This window comes from Artemia franciscana, chromosome 2 (genome assembly GCF_032884065.1).
Source record: "Artemia franciscana chromosome 2, ASM3288406v1, whole genome shotgun sequence".
Taxonomy (NCBI): domain Eukaryota; kingdom Metazoa; phylum Arthropoda; class Branchiopoda; order Anostraca; family Artemiidae; genus Artemia; species Artemia franciscana.
This window is the reverse complement of record NC_088864.1, coordinates 57,590,538-57,605,852: the sequence shown is the minus strand read 5'-3', so window position 1 is coordinate 57,605,852 and position 15,315 is coordinate 57,590,538. Positions and strand designations below refer to the sequence as shown.

At 35.9% G+C, this 15,315-nt stretch overlaps 1 protein-coding gene across 3 annotated transcripts in view; it reads right to left on the bottom strand.

Moving 5' to 3' along the window:
* Nucleotides 1-1,966: 1,966 nt before the first annotated feature.
* The window catches only part of LOC136043829 (DDB1- and CUL4-associated factor 6-like), a 100,931-nt gene continuing 87,582 nt past the window's right edge, over nt 1,967-15,315 (bottom strand). For 2 of the 3 annotated variants that reach the window (XM_065728759.1, XM_065728761.1), the window contains exons 11-12: nt 13,385-13,493; nt 1,967-2,165 (exon numbers count right to left, since the gene is read on the bottom strand). In XM_065728759.1, coding sequence (XP_065584831.1) covers nt 2,128-2,165; nt 13,385-13,493 — 147 coding nt within the window. In that variant the 3' untranslated portion in view covers nt 1,967-2,127. The remainder of the gene's footprint in view (nt 2,166-13,384; nt 13,494-15,315) is intronic. The other variant, XM_065728760.1, reaches the window with a different exon arrangement.

Here is a 15,315-nt window from a genome sequence, read left to right as displayed (position 1 = left end):
ATGGCGCGTAACTAATATGGCGCGTAACGACTTACGCGCGCGGGGGGGCTTGGGGGGGGGGGGGCGCGAAGCGCCCCCACCAACTAGGTGTTGGGGTGGCGCGAAGCGCCACCCCAACAGCTAGTATATATATATATACTAGCTGTTGGGGTGGCACTTCGCGCCACCCCAACAAACATGACGTCAGTCGACAAACAACTTCATGATGCATACAGCTCAATCCTTATAATGACGTCAGTCGACAAACATGACGTCAGTCGACACACAAACATGACGTCACTCGACACACACACACACAGACAACTTATTTATATATATATATATAGAAGATATATATATAGATGCGTAATTGCAAGTATTTAAACAAATTTTAATTCCTATTTATATTGATACTTACTTAAGAAAGATTTAATTCTATTAATCCCACCACTGACGGTCATTTTTCTTAAAAAGTCTCAACTGCAAACTCACTACTGATGTTCAAGCTCTCACATACTTTTCCGGATTGGGGCAGAGGAGGGGGTGGTTAAGAATTAAAAGCGTTATCTTCAATTTATATGTATTTGTCTCAAGGAAAGGAAAACGGTAGACCCTGATTTCTGGTAGCCGGACTTTCAAAAGGAAATGGTTCTTTCAATGTATCAAAATATAATGAAAATGTAATAGACCACATTGTATTCATGAAAATTTACCCATCAAACGTGTAAATATCCATTATACATGTCCCCGTTCAGGTGCATAATTTACTTTAAAATAAGATGGGCCAAACAGGAACTGTATCAGATCCATGTATTTTTGTGCACAAAAATATCCTGACAGTTCTTGCCAAATTCAAATGAAAACAAAACACGCTAAATTTCTAATTTAGTACCTAAATCTGGCCGCCAGATGGCACATAATATTTTCCATTCTTTGAATTTCAAATTCACTTAACTATCTTACATACAAGAGGAAAAATAAATAAATTTGGCAATTTCAGACAAACGGCATACAATTGTGTACAGGACAATACGGATAAAAAAAAATATAAAAGGAAAAACTATGCGGAAGGATTGTACAGTCGAAATCAGAATAATGGAAATTTTCTAGCTATTCCTTTTCAATTATTTCTAAGGACCATTTCGACTTTTTTTTTACAATTAAATAGCAAGAACGAAAGTAGGAAATAGATTTTTCCCATCATTCTCTTAAAAAAAAAACACAAAATGTTTTTTTTTCAGTTTTTTTTAGGGACGGGAGGGTAAATCTACAAAATCCAATCACGTATTCTTGGTTTATTTTGTTTTACGATGTTTTGAACAACTTCAAAGGACGCTTTTAAAATGTTTTTTTTCCGGAAGCAGGTAATAACAGGTTTTAAATACAACATATAAATGTACTATTCTTTAGTGAATGTATTATACGTACACATACTATATAGTTGTACATACAATATATCATAATGTATATACTATATGTATATGTACTTAGCTGTGTATAGCCCTAAATGTATTCACCTATATTCTTGGCACTAACTGAATGTTGATTCTGTTTTGCGAGCATTTTAATGTTGCATTTTATGTTGTTCATGGGTGGAAGCATGGTTTTGAACCCATGAACATATTCTTTTCTTATTACACAGTGTTTAATTTTAATATAAACTTTTGAAAACGGACGAAGCAGATAGAAAAGTTTTCGTTTTAGAACATTTAAAATCTATAGTAGAAAACTTCAAAAATAAGAAAATTCCTTTATCTTTGATAAGCTATCCTCCTATCTGACAAACTAAACATAAAATACTAATCCAAAGAACATTTTCTACCTCCAATTTAATATATTTTTTTAACATTACCATTTGCATTTCGAGGAATACAACAAACTGATCTGATACAAAGGTTCTGCGTTTTGCTACGTCTAAAAAAATGAAGCTCTATGAAAAGTACATTTGCCTGCTAGTTTAGAGTATCTCCAAAACAGAAAAATTAGCTTTCAACAAACAAAATTATAATATTATCGAACAAAGCTACAATTCACGCAATTAAAACAAAGAAAGACAAAAGAATTACAGGAACGATCAAATGTGAGAACAGCCATTAAACAGAGAAAAAAAGGAAGAAACTAAAACTTCATTGGAACAAATGATTTTTTTTATCCCTCTTCATTATTGGATGCAGCTGGGGATGATCCTGGAAAAAAAGTATAATTAGTCAACACAATATCATTAACATACCTATCTGGAGAAAAAGCCTTAAATACAAAGTAGAATACTGAGGTTATAAAAAACGCTCACTTAAAAAAACAAACAGAATAGGAGAACAAAAAGCAAAGATACAAAAGGAGGGAGAAAGATGAAAAGAAGAGAACTGCAAAAGCAGAATCGGTAAAAGATATTGAAGAATATAAAGCAGAAAATGGAATATATAACGTCGACTGTCGCCAACAGAACAGAGAAAAAATATTAAAAGAAGAAAACAGAAGACAATCGCATTAGCAAATAGGTAAGCGATGGTGAAGAATGTATGGTAGAAATTGAACATACTACGTAAGATGTCACCAATAGAAAAGAAGGAGAAAAAAAAAGATTATTGCAACACTGAAATCGATAGACGATAGTGAGAAGGAAAGGGTGAAAACAAAATATATTCCGCGGCTTTCCAGAGCTCAGGGTTGACCCATAACAAATCCAGTGAAATGCAACTAAGCGATAATCATGAAATAAAAACACTTAATAAAAGCGTTGATTTTATTATAATTGACGAAATTCGTCCTGTATCTCCTACAATAAAATATATCGATAATCAATTAAACATACTATGAATACATAGTGCTAGTCCCCCAAAGGCTCCTATGTTTGTAAAGTAGGGGAGAGAAATACGAGTCATTTAATCACTAGATCAAAAAGAAAAGAAAAAGATAAAAATATCACTCACAAAAAGAACAGAAGTGGATAGAAGAACGAGGTACATCAAATATATTAAATAGGTTCCAATCAATACACCACAAAGAAAATAGAGAGAAAAAAAAGCAAAGACAAGAAGGTCGAATTTTTTTTTTTATTTATTTGAATAAGCTAAACGAGTGATACCTTCCAGCTGACACAGACATTTTATTTAATACTGTATGATTCGCCGCTATGGCATTCAAATCTGACCTTATGAAGGGAATAAAATGAATCTGAAATTGATTTGTATTGCGAAGATGATAATCATTCTGATCAGAATTGAAAGATGGCGGGGCAATAAGGAGTGGAGAAAAAGTAAAATCACTGGAGAGAATATGTCATTCAATATAAAGTAAAAGGATAAACCCTAAGCAATTAGTTTCTTGAATCAGGTTTAACCCATCAAAAGTTACGAGCCTTAAAAAATTTGCCTTATTTTAGAAGAAGAGCTCATATAGCACTTGTGACGAGGTTGAAACCTAAAATTGGAATCAGTACTCCGGTTTCCCAGATTTCCGTTTCCCCCATCCACTCCCCCCCAATGTCCCCGGATCCGATTCGAATTGAAAATAGGGCATCTGAGACATGACATCTTTCTATACATCAAGTTTCATTAAGATTCGATCACCCATTCGTGAGATAGACATACCTCATTTTTCACGATTTCCCCGATGGTCGAATCGGGGAAACGACTGTTATCAAGTCAATTTGTGGAGGTCCCCGACACGCCTACCAATTTTTATCGTCCTAGCACGTCCAGAAGCACCGAACTCGCCAAAGCACTGGAACCCCCCCCCCCCATCTCCCCCAAAGAGAGCGGATCCGGTCCAGTTATGCCAATCACATATCTAGGACTTGAGCTTGTTCTTCCCACCAAGTTTCATCCCGATCTCTCCACTCGAGGCGTTTTCCAAGATTTCCGGTTTACCCATCTAACTCCACCCAATCTCACCGGATCCGGTCGGAATTTAAAATAAGAGCTCTGAGACACGAGATTTTTCTAAATATCAAATTTCATTAAGATTCGATCATCCGTTCGTAATTTAAAAATACCTCATTTTTTATCCAATTTTTCCGAATTAATCGTCCTTCCACTCCCCCCTAGATGGTCGAAACGAGGAAGCAACTATTTCTAATTTAATCTGGTCTGTCTGGTCCCTGATACACCTGCCAACTTGCATCGTCCTAGCTTGTCTAGAAGTGCCTGAACTAGCAAAACCGGGACCGACAGACAGACAGAAATTGCGATCGCTATATGTCACTTTGAATATACCTAGTGCCATAAAAAAGGGAAAATGCCCCCTAAAAGCCATAAAATCTTAATGAAAATCGCACCTTCAGATTTATGGTATCAGAGAACCCTACTGTAGAGGTTTCAAGCTCCTATCTGCAAAGACGTAGAATTCTGTATTTTTTGCCAGAGGAAAGATCACGGATGGGTGTTTATTTGTTGTTTTCTTTTCCCAATGGTGATCGTATCGACCAGTGCTGCAACAAGTACTCCAAATTTTTACTTAAGTATCAAGTAATAAGTACTTTCCAAATTCTTACTTAAGTATCAAATATCAAGTACTTGCCAAAATTGTACTTAAGTATTACTTCAAGTACTACTTCAAGTATTTATTCTTTATATATATATATATATATATATATATATATATATATATATATATATATATATATATATATATATATATATATATATATGTATATATATATATATATATATATATATATATATATATATATATATATATATATATAAGTAGATAATAAAGTAGATAGTCTTTTTATATAAATTATCACTGGAAGACCGAATCCGAGAAGGCACATCTATTAAACCAAAGCGAGCAATTATTTTTCTGTTTTGGTGCCATCTAGGAAGCCGGAGGAGGAATTTGCAATATCTGAAATAAACCGCACGTAGAGTATGGGGATTTTTCTTACGAAACAGATAAGCCATGCCTGATAAAAACAAAAGCACAGGGGCGCAATAAGCCTTATAAATCATGCACGAACCATTGCGGTTGTAACGGCTTTTGTTTGGCGATATTTTTACGTAAGCGACGGGTAGGTTTTTCACGGCTTGATTCACTAGGGATGAAAAGGTAGTGGAAAGTGCTGGACCGAAAGACAGACCAAGCCAACTAACTAAAGAAGAATATGGCAGAATTGCAGTCCCAGCAACGAATGGAGCGTTGCTGGAGCGTGACTATACGGCAGAAGTTGCAACCTATCTATTTCTAGCAGCAGTTTTCACACCATGAAGTGGCAAAAACCATGAGACTAAGTCGAAAATCTTCTGAGAAAAAAGGAATAAAATAAGAGCTAAGAGCTCATATTGCACTTGTGACGAGGTCAGAAGAGCCAAGAGCTCATATGGCATGACCTCTAGCAAAATTATAAGAATCAATAGATTAATTTAAAAGAAAAATCAGAGGCTTAATGCTGGTCGGCATTTAAAATAAGAGTTCTGAGACACAGGGTCCTTTTAAATATCAAAATTCATTAAGATCCGACCCCCACTCGCAAGTTAAAACTACCTCATTTTTCTAATTTTTCCTCTCCCTTCATCCCCCCCCCTCAGATGGTTGAATTGGGGAAATCAACTTTATCAAGTCAATTTGTGCAGGTCCCTGACACGCCTACCAATTGTATTGTCCTAGCACATTCAGAAGTACCAAACTCGCCAAAGCACTGGACCCCCTAACTACCCCAAAGAGAGTGGATCCAGTCCGGTTTCGTCAATCACGTATCTACGCCATTTGCTTATTCTACCCACCAAGTTTCATCCGATATCTCCACTCCAAGCTTTTCCCAAGATTTCCGGCTTCCCCCACCAAGTCTCCCCCAATGTCACCGGAACTGGTCGGGTTTTAAAATAAGAGATCTGAGACATGAGTTCCTTCTTAATATCAAATTCAAAAATACCTCACGAACGGTCACCCGCTCTTAAGTTAAAAATACCTCAATTTTTTTAATGTTTCCGAATTAACACCCCCTCCAACTCCCCCAAAGAGAGCGAATCCCTTTCGGTTATGTCAATCACGTATCTAGGACTTGGGCTTATTCTTCCCACCAAGTTTCATCCTGATCACTCCACTTTAAGCGTTTTCCAAGATATCCGCCCCCCCCCAAATCCCGCCAATGACACTGGATCCGGTCGGGATTTAAAACATGAGATCTGAGTTATGAGGTCCTTCTAATATGAAATTTCATCCGATGAAATTCAAGATCCGATCACTCCTTCTTAAGTTAAAAATACCTCATTGTTTCTAATTTTTCAGAATTAACCCTCCCCCCAACTCCCAAAAGAGAGTGAATTCGTTCTGTTTATGTCAATCACGTATCTAGGATTTGAGCTTATTTTTCCCACTAAGTTTCATCCAGATCCCTCCACTCTAAGCATTTTCCAAGATTTTAGGTTTCCCCCTCCAATGTCACCTGATCAGATCGGAATTTAAAAAAAGAGCTCTGAGACATGATGTCCATCTAAATATTAAATTTAATTAAGATCCGATCTAATTTTTCCAAATAAACCGTCCTCCCACTCCCCCCAGATGGTCGAATCGGGGAAACAACTATTTCAAATTTAATCTGGTCTGGTCCCTGATACGCCTGCCAAATTTCGTCGTCCTAGCTTATCTGGAAGTGCCTAAACTAGCAAGACCGGAACTGACAGACCGACAGACCTACAGAATTTGCGATCACTGTATGTCACTTGGTAAATACCAAGTGCCATACAAAGTAATTTTTCTCTGGGGACGGAATATTTGGTTGAAGGTTGGCTTCAGTATGACTTATTTTGGAAAAGGGTTATTTCCTGCCTTTGGGCAAGCCATGGGTGGACGTAGTTATAGGCCCTACTAAACTGAATGAAAACTCGAATTTCTTAAAACTTGAAACCCCCTCCCCCTCGCCATATTTTAGATATGGCTTGTGTTATCAGAGCTCGATATGAGCCCTGATCCTAGTTATCTTTGGTCTAGCTTTCATTTGGATCCGTTGCTCCATTCGCAAGTTATACTAAATTAAACCAAAAGCTTGACTTTTTTCAGCACTTAAACCCTCTCTCCCTCGTTCTATTTGAGCTAGGGTTTTCATCTCAAAACTTGATGCCTGTCACGGTCTTAGGCACCTTTGGTTCAATATTCACTGAGATCCATCAATCTCTCGCAAGCTACACTGAATTAAGTGAAAAACTCAACTTTTAATTAAGCTTGGGTCTCGCATCCCAGAAATCAATGCATATCATACTCTTAGGCATCTTTATTCAATTTTCATTGAAATTCATCTCCATATGGAAGTTACAGTGAACTAAATGAAAAACTCGATTTTTTTAACACTTAAAGCCCCGTCGCCCTAATTAAGCTCAATTTTAATCCAAATAGTTCAATTTCAATACGAATCCGCTATACTCGATTGCAAAGACGGACGGACAGACAGACAGATCTCAAAAACCTATCTTGATGGATATTTTCCACTGTCCAAATAGGTGATGATATCTGCATGATGATATGCCATTGTTTTCCTTGTTTTGGATCCAATTAGCCAACATGGCTACCTAAGACGTTGTAAAATCCCTCCGTCCGTCTATCTGTCTGTCCGTCCGTCTGTGTAATCACGTATAGGGGGAGAAACGTTGGTTGGATTTGGATGAAAATTTTGATGGCCAAAATTGGTACCAAGGATCATGAGACACATCAAGTTGAAAGATGAAGACTCTAGCTCAAATAAAACAGGGGGGGAGAGGGCTTTACCTGCTAAAAACAGTTTTTCGTTTAATTCAGAGGAACTTGCGAATGGAGTGATGGATCTGAATGAATATTGAACCAAAGAGGCCTAAGACCATGACACGTATCAAGTTTTGAGATAAAGACCCTAGTTTAAATATAACAAGGAGGAATGGGTTTTAATTCCCGAAAAATTTAAGTTTTCTGTTTAATTTAGTATAACTTGCAAATGGAGTAACGGATCCAAATCTAAACTAGACCAAAGATGCCTAAGATCAGGGCTCACATCAAGTTCCGGTATCACAAACCCTATCTCAAATAGGGCGAGAGGGAGAGGGTTTCATGTCTTAAGAAAGTTGAGTTTTTCTTTAATTTAGTAGGGCCTATAACTTATGAATGGAGTGACAATTCTGAAGTCAGATTCGTCTGAATACCTGAATTTGCTGAAACGAATTTGACAAAATACCACTGCATTGGATCCTACTAGAATTACCTAGACTGGTTTATTGCAGACAACATTTAGATGGGCAAAGATTCATAGCTTCAGTAGTTTTACCAATAATATGGTCCTGAAGAAGATGAAATGGTAGAAATCTGGTTCAGTTGACGAGATGACAAAACTTAAACACTAATGTTAGAAATATAAGCCCAAATGGACTATAGTATGCAACATTTAGCACAAAACAAGGGATATTAGCTCACTGTTGACCAGTGAACTGCGAAATAATTTCAATTTTCTTTGTTATATAACTTTTAAACAAAAATTAAACCAAGTGTTAATAATACTATAATTTTTTTTTGTCAAAAACAAATGCCTTATTTCATATCCAAAAATAGGGCATGGATGTATATCTGAGTTTACTCTAGATCTAAAGGGTGTTTTCTTGTAAATTGCCAAAGCACAGACACACAAACGCTATATCTGAGTTTACTCTAAATCTAAAGGTGATGTTTTCTTGTATATTGCCGAAGCACAAACACACAAAATTTCAAACAGTTCGTGGTAACGAACACATGGTAACGTAAGGAGCGATCCGGCTCAATAGTAAACGAAACTCTAAAAAACCGAATTTCGATGCTAAAAGATATATCAAAAGAATCGAATTTTTATGCTGATTTTAAATATATAAGTTTCATCAAATTTAGTCTTTGTCATCAAAAGTTAGGAGCCGGAGAAAATTTGCCTTATTTTGGAAAATAGGGGAAAACGCCCCCTAAAAGTCATAGGATCTTAACGAAAATCACACCATCGCATTTAGCGTATCAGAGAACCCCATAGAAAAAATTTCAAGGTCCAATCTACAAAAATGTGGGATTTCATATTTTTTGCCAGAAGACAAATCACGGGTGCGTGTTTATTTGTTTGTTTCTTTCTCCAGGGGTCTTCGTTTCGACCAAGTGGTCCTAGAGTGTTGCAAGAGGGCTCATTCTAACGGAAATGAAAAGTTCTAGTGCCCTTTTTAAGTGACCAAAAAAATTGGAAGGCACCTAGGCCCCCTCCCACGCTCATTTTTTCCCAAAGTCAACGAATCAAAATTTTGAGATAGTCATTTTGTTCCACATAGTCGAAAACCATAATAACTATGTCTTTGGGGATGACTTACCCCCCCCCCCCCGCAGTCTTTGGGGGAGGGGCTGCAAGTTACAAACTTTGACCAATGTTTACATACAGTAATGGTTATTGGGAAGTATACCGACGTTTTCTTGGTTTGGGTGTGGGGTTCAGGGGAGGGGGCTATATGGGAGGATCTTTCCTTGGAGGAATGTTTCATGGGGGAAGAGAAATTCAATGAAAAGGGCACAGAATTTTCTAGCATTACTATTAAAAAAAAAACAATGAAAATATAAACATGAAAAAGTTTTTTCAATTGAAAGTAAAGAGAAGCATTAAAACTTAAAACGAACAGAGATTATTACGCATATGAGGGGTTCTAAAAATACTTTAGCATAAAGAGCGAGGTATTTAGGAAGAGATAAATACTTCGCTCTTTATGCTAAATTATTTTTAGTAATTTCAACTATTTACTCTACGGCCTTTCTGATTCAGGGGTCATTCTTAAAGAATTGGGACACAACTTAAGATTTAGTGTGAAGAGCGATTAACGTTTCCCCCTCGTATTAACGAGGGGGAAACCCCCTCTTATATATAATCAAAAATATAAGAATATAAAAGTTTGCTACGTAAGTTAATTCTTAAGTTACGTATATTTTTTACTAATAAAAACGTTCGTTAAAAATTAAAAGTTCTAGTTGCCTTTTTAAGTAACCGAAAAATTGGAGGGCAACTAGGCCTCCTTCCCCACCCCTTATTTCTTAAAATCGCTGATCAAAACTAAGAGAAAGCCATTTAGCCAAAAAAAGAATTAATATGCAAATTTTATTTTAATAATTTATGTACGGAGAGCCAAAATCAGAAATGCATTAATTCATAAACTTTCAGAAATTAAATTAAAAAAAACAAGTTTCTTGAAATGAAAGTAAGGAGCGACATTAAAACTTTAAACGAACAGAAATTACTCCGTATGTGAAAGGGGCTTTTCCTCCTCGACACCCCGATCCTTGCGCTAAAGTTTGATTCTTTCTCGCAACACTACTTTTTAAAACAATAAAAAACTTTAGCGTAAAGAGCGGGGTGTCGAGGAGGAAAAGCCCCTTTCATATACGGAGTAATTTCTGCTTGTTTTAAATTTTAATGTCGCTCCTTACTTTCATTTTAAAAAACTTGTTTTTTTATTTAATTCGTGTCAAAGGTAAAGTATTTGAAAAACAAGTACGTTAAAAGTATCTTAAGCAATAAGTATTTCGTAATCTTACTTAAGTGTCAAGTAATAAGTACACCCTAGAGTTTTTACCTAAGTACAAGTACAAGTAATGGAAAATTTTACTAAAGTAGTACTTCAAGTAAAAGTACTTCAAGTAAGTGACAGCACTGGTATCGACCCAGTGGTCCTAGAATATCGCAAAAGCGCTCATTCTAACGGAACTAAAAGTTCTAATGTCTTTTTAAGTTACCACAAATTGGAGGGCAAGTAAGTCCCCTCCCACGCTCATTTTTTCCCAGTCACCCGATCATAATGTGGAGATAGCTATTTTGTTCAGCATAGTCGGAAAATCTAATGACTATGTCATTGAGGATGACTCAATCCCCCACAGTCCCCGGGGGAAGATCTGCTGAGATAAATTAAGGGTAAGACAATTAATTCAAACTACATAATTTCTCCCTCAAATAATTTTTTTAAATTTAATCTAAGCTCTACTTTATTTCTCCCATGATCTCCAAGAGTACTATTATAAGCGCAAGAAAGAAGGGCATCTAAAGAAGGCACACTATAGTTGCTAGTACGGACATTGCAAGGTTTGGAATGACAAAGTCTACAGTAACTTATGGATTTCTTTTTTTTACCACATAAGAAAAGGTTACATAAACTGAAAATAAGAGAGGCCCTAAAACTGGTCCGTGTGGGACTCTACGATTCACTTATGAAGTTGAGCGGAAAAGTGCATCAACAGAAACTAATCTATCATATAGATAAAACTCGGCGCCCCTTGCACGAACATTAAAAAAGATTGACAAAAGCAATGGATCACGAATTTCATGAATATAGCCGCAGAAATTAATCCAGAATCGTAATATACAAATTTGGTAATAGCACATTCCATCTACAAAATGTATTCACACGATATTTCCGAAATTCTGAAAAATAAAATAATTTCAACTTAGGCAGGATTAGGAGCGAAGTGTCAGTCATACCATATTTTTCCCTTTCAATGTCGCTAAAGTTATTTACAAAGCTTAATCTTATGGAAATAGAGAACGAAAAAGAATAAGGCATTGAAATCTTTGCAATGGCGAGAGATCTGCAGCAGAAAATAATCAATCTACAAACAAACACAAAAATTGGTTGATGATTGTGTAACGGTAATAACACATCAACGTTTTATTAATTTTTAAAGACAATAAGGATTTTTTTTTCAACCTAGTAAATACCGGCACTTGTAAAAGTCAGGAAAGAATTTGCTCTCTACTCACTTAACTCTTCAAGCAGGGCGGCCAGTCCAGGGCGACCAATGTGCCTCGCTATCAGCCGCGTATTTGCAGATTATCATGCTCCAAACTGTCGAGCTTAATCATTTGACAAGGTTACATTGCAACTGAATCCTGTATAATTGATCCCCTGTACAATTTAACCTTCGAGCAGGTAAACCCTCATGCAACTAACTCTTGTGTAACTGAAACTTCGTGCAAATGAACCCCATTTAACTGAACCCCTCGGCGACAGAACCCTCGTGTAACTGAACCTGTGTACAACTGAACCCCCCTGTACTCAGTTTTCAGTATTCTACAAATATGAGGCAATATGATGGGCTAAAACACAAGCTAAAATCTAACATGTTAAACCTTGGGGGAATTGTTTGTTTTTTAAAGCCATGAAATAAATGCCTGCCAAGATCATTCATAAGAAAACTGATTTGTAGGTGACGCTGATAGACTCCAAGATAAGTATTTGAGAAACTTTCCAGGAACAATTAAACACTAAACTAGAGAGTTTAAAATCTGACAGTGTAGTGGATGGATACAAAAATTTTAAAAATATTAAAATTTTTATATTAATAACTAATGATTTTATGGTCGACTCTCACTAATTCGAAATTCATGGGACCATGATTTTTCTTCGAACTTCGACCTATGTATAGTTCGAAATATAGAGGTCATTCTACATAAAACTCGACTTAAAAAGGTAACGAGCTATTGAGGTAAACCAAATGAAAATTCGAGCTACGGAAGTCCAAAATCGCTTAATTTGCTCCAGACAGCCGCTACAAAGTTAAGACTAACTTTATTAGTGCAGCGTAGACTTGAAATATCAAGAATCGACTTTCAAATGTCAATAAAAAATTTAGTTTGCTAGGCAATAGACACCTGAACACTAACCGAATCTGATACAAAAATGAGTTACACAAAACTAATAAATATCAAAGTTTACACATGGCAGCCTGCATACCAGGGTTTCGACTAACAGAGGTCCCTAGAAAAAATTTCGAGATACAGAGGTAAAATTGACTTGTGGTGGTAAAACTAAATGACGACTTAACTACTGACTCGAATTATAAAGATTAATTTTCAGGTTACTTCGACTTCAGTAGTAAAATATAACTACAAACTTATTTCGTGTTATGCATGTTTTTTTCGACTTACACAGGTTTTTCCAAGGGGATTGAAAACAATTTGAGACATCGAGGACTTCGAGTTATCGAGAGTCGACTTTATCTGCAGCATAAAATGCTGGAGTTTCGACTTTCAATATAATATAGCCTCCTGAAACCCCCAACATTTACTCAAAATTTCAAGCTTATTTTTCCGGTAATTCTATACTTAAAAATTACCATTTCGTATTGATAACTACTGTTTCTGGAGTAAGAGAGGCCTTCACCACATCAGCACCATCAATCACGCTTCGTCCAAATATATTCCCCACGCGAAAGGAGGTTAGGAGTAAATCACCCTTCCATATTGATCTGAAGGACCTCATGGCCTCAATCTTATTTTACAGTTATATTACTATAAGATAACTAGCAGCCTTATCGAACAAGAGGTCTGGACAATCTTCTTCACACGACAGTTATCGGATTCTTTATTAAAACTGAGTTCAACATCGTTAAACTTTTGGACTTGACCCGAGACTGAATCAAACAACACCCTTGTAAAAACAAATTAACTGGAATAATTTACCGGTTCTGATTCCCCGTAATGTTGATAGCATTCGGATCATGAAATGAGCAGGTACAGTTAGGGTATCCCGTGTTTCTTCCAACATCAACGCATTCGTCTCTATTATCTGCTTGGAAACAAAATATTATTAAAATTTATAAATTACACATCAATCAGAGTTAAGTGAGTGGCATTTTAAACAAAAAAGAACTGAACTCGAAACAAGAGCTAAGAGCTCATATGGCACTTGTGACGAGGCAAGGAAAAAAAAGGAGCAGGAAGGAACAGAAGTGAAAAAAAAGAAGAATTTTTCACTGGCAATGAAAAAGAAAACTGCTTAATATTCCCGTTAGATACCGGTCGGTCGCATCAGGGTTGACAATTGAAATAGCATATGAAAATAGAACCTAAGAAATAAAAAAAAAAAAAAAAAAAAAAAAAAAACTACGAAACAGTTGAAAACTAGATACCATTTAAGAGTCATTTGAGTCTTATCAATTACGTGGGAAATTGGTGTTCCTTATTATCTTCTCCGGAAGGAGGAGGAAATAGGAGAAGGAAATCTTTATCCTTTATAGTTATCAAACCTTATCAAAGTACTCTTTTCAATGCTTAATCCTTAACTCAAAAAATCATAGGTCACAAGGAAAGGCTGTAAACTGCCAAATTCCTATAATACAGTGATTTATGGTTATTTTTTTTGGAACAAAAAGTTGTGGACATTTAAGGAGGAAGCAGAAATTCCCTGCCAACTCTTCTTTGCTCAAAAAGGTATAGTCAGAGGATAACTTTATTATTGAGAGCGACCAATTAAAATTAGATTGCAATATTGTTTATATAGATTTTGTAAATTTTAAGATGGCGAAAAACGCCACTTTCCTGCAGGACAATGTTTTTGCTGCTTAAACGAACACTAGAACTTCTAAGTTCAGTTCGAATGAGACGTTTCCCGATTTTGTAGGACCACTAGTTCAGAATAGCCAACACTGGAAAAAGAAGAACAAAGAAACAATTAAACATGCATCCATGATCCTTGTTCCCGGAAAAAAAAATGCAAAATTCACATTTTTGTAGATAAGTGCTTGAAAATTCCGCCATAGGGTTCTATAATATATCAAATTTGACGTGCAGTTTTCGTTAAGATCACTTACCCTTTATAGGGAGGATTTTCCCCTTTTTCAAAATGGGCCAAATCTTCTAGGGATCGTTAGTTGGCAGCATTGTCTGCATAAGACAACTTTTAAAACTGTCATTTGTACACTTCACAGTACTATATTTTTCTCGAATTTTGACATATTATAAGTCAAAATATCTTTCAGCAAAGATAATATCTCTTTCTGTCCTTTTGGGTTCTAGCGCAGATACTCAAGTTATCTATCCAAGAAAGTGAAATTACGACAGTAGAAAACATTTCTTAAATTCCTTAAGCAAGCTTAAAATAAAGAATTATCCAATCGGCATTTCCAAAAATTTCTTTACGAAGTCAAAAATATTGTTAAATGTCCAACTTATTCCAAAAATTACACCGGTTTTAAGGGTCAATGCTCAGTAGTTTGCTAGCCGTCGGTTGCTAAGGAACCCATTCAAATCCGGTCTACAAACACGCTCTTTCCCTTCCCCCAACCTAAAAAGCTGAAGCTGCTAAAAAGCTGAAAATGTGCATAACTTGAAAATTCTGTATTCGTGCTGATAAGTTTTATGTTTAACAAGAAACAAAGCTGTGAAAATTTTCCCAAAATTTGGAAAAAAGATCAAAAATACTTTAAATTATTTGAATATGCATTCGTTACGTGAAACCAGCCAATTTGATGCGAGATTTTTGCTTCAGTTGACGCATCATATCTTTTATTATTTCCGTCGAATAAATGATAAAAAAAAACTTTCAACATTAACTATTTCTTAATCCATCCATGATGTAGAGCTTGAAAAACTTAAAAATTTGGCTTTCATAA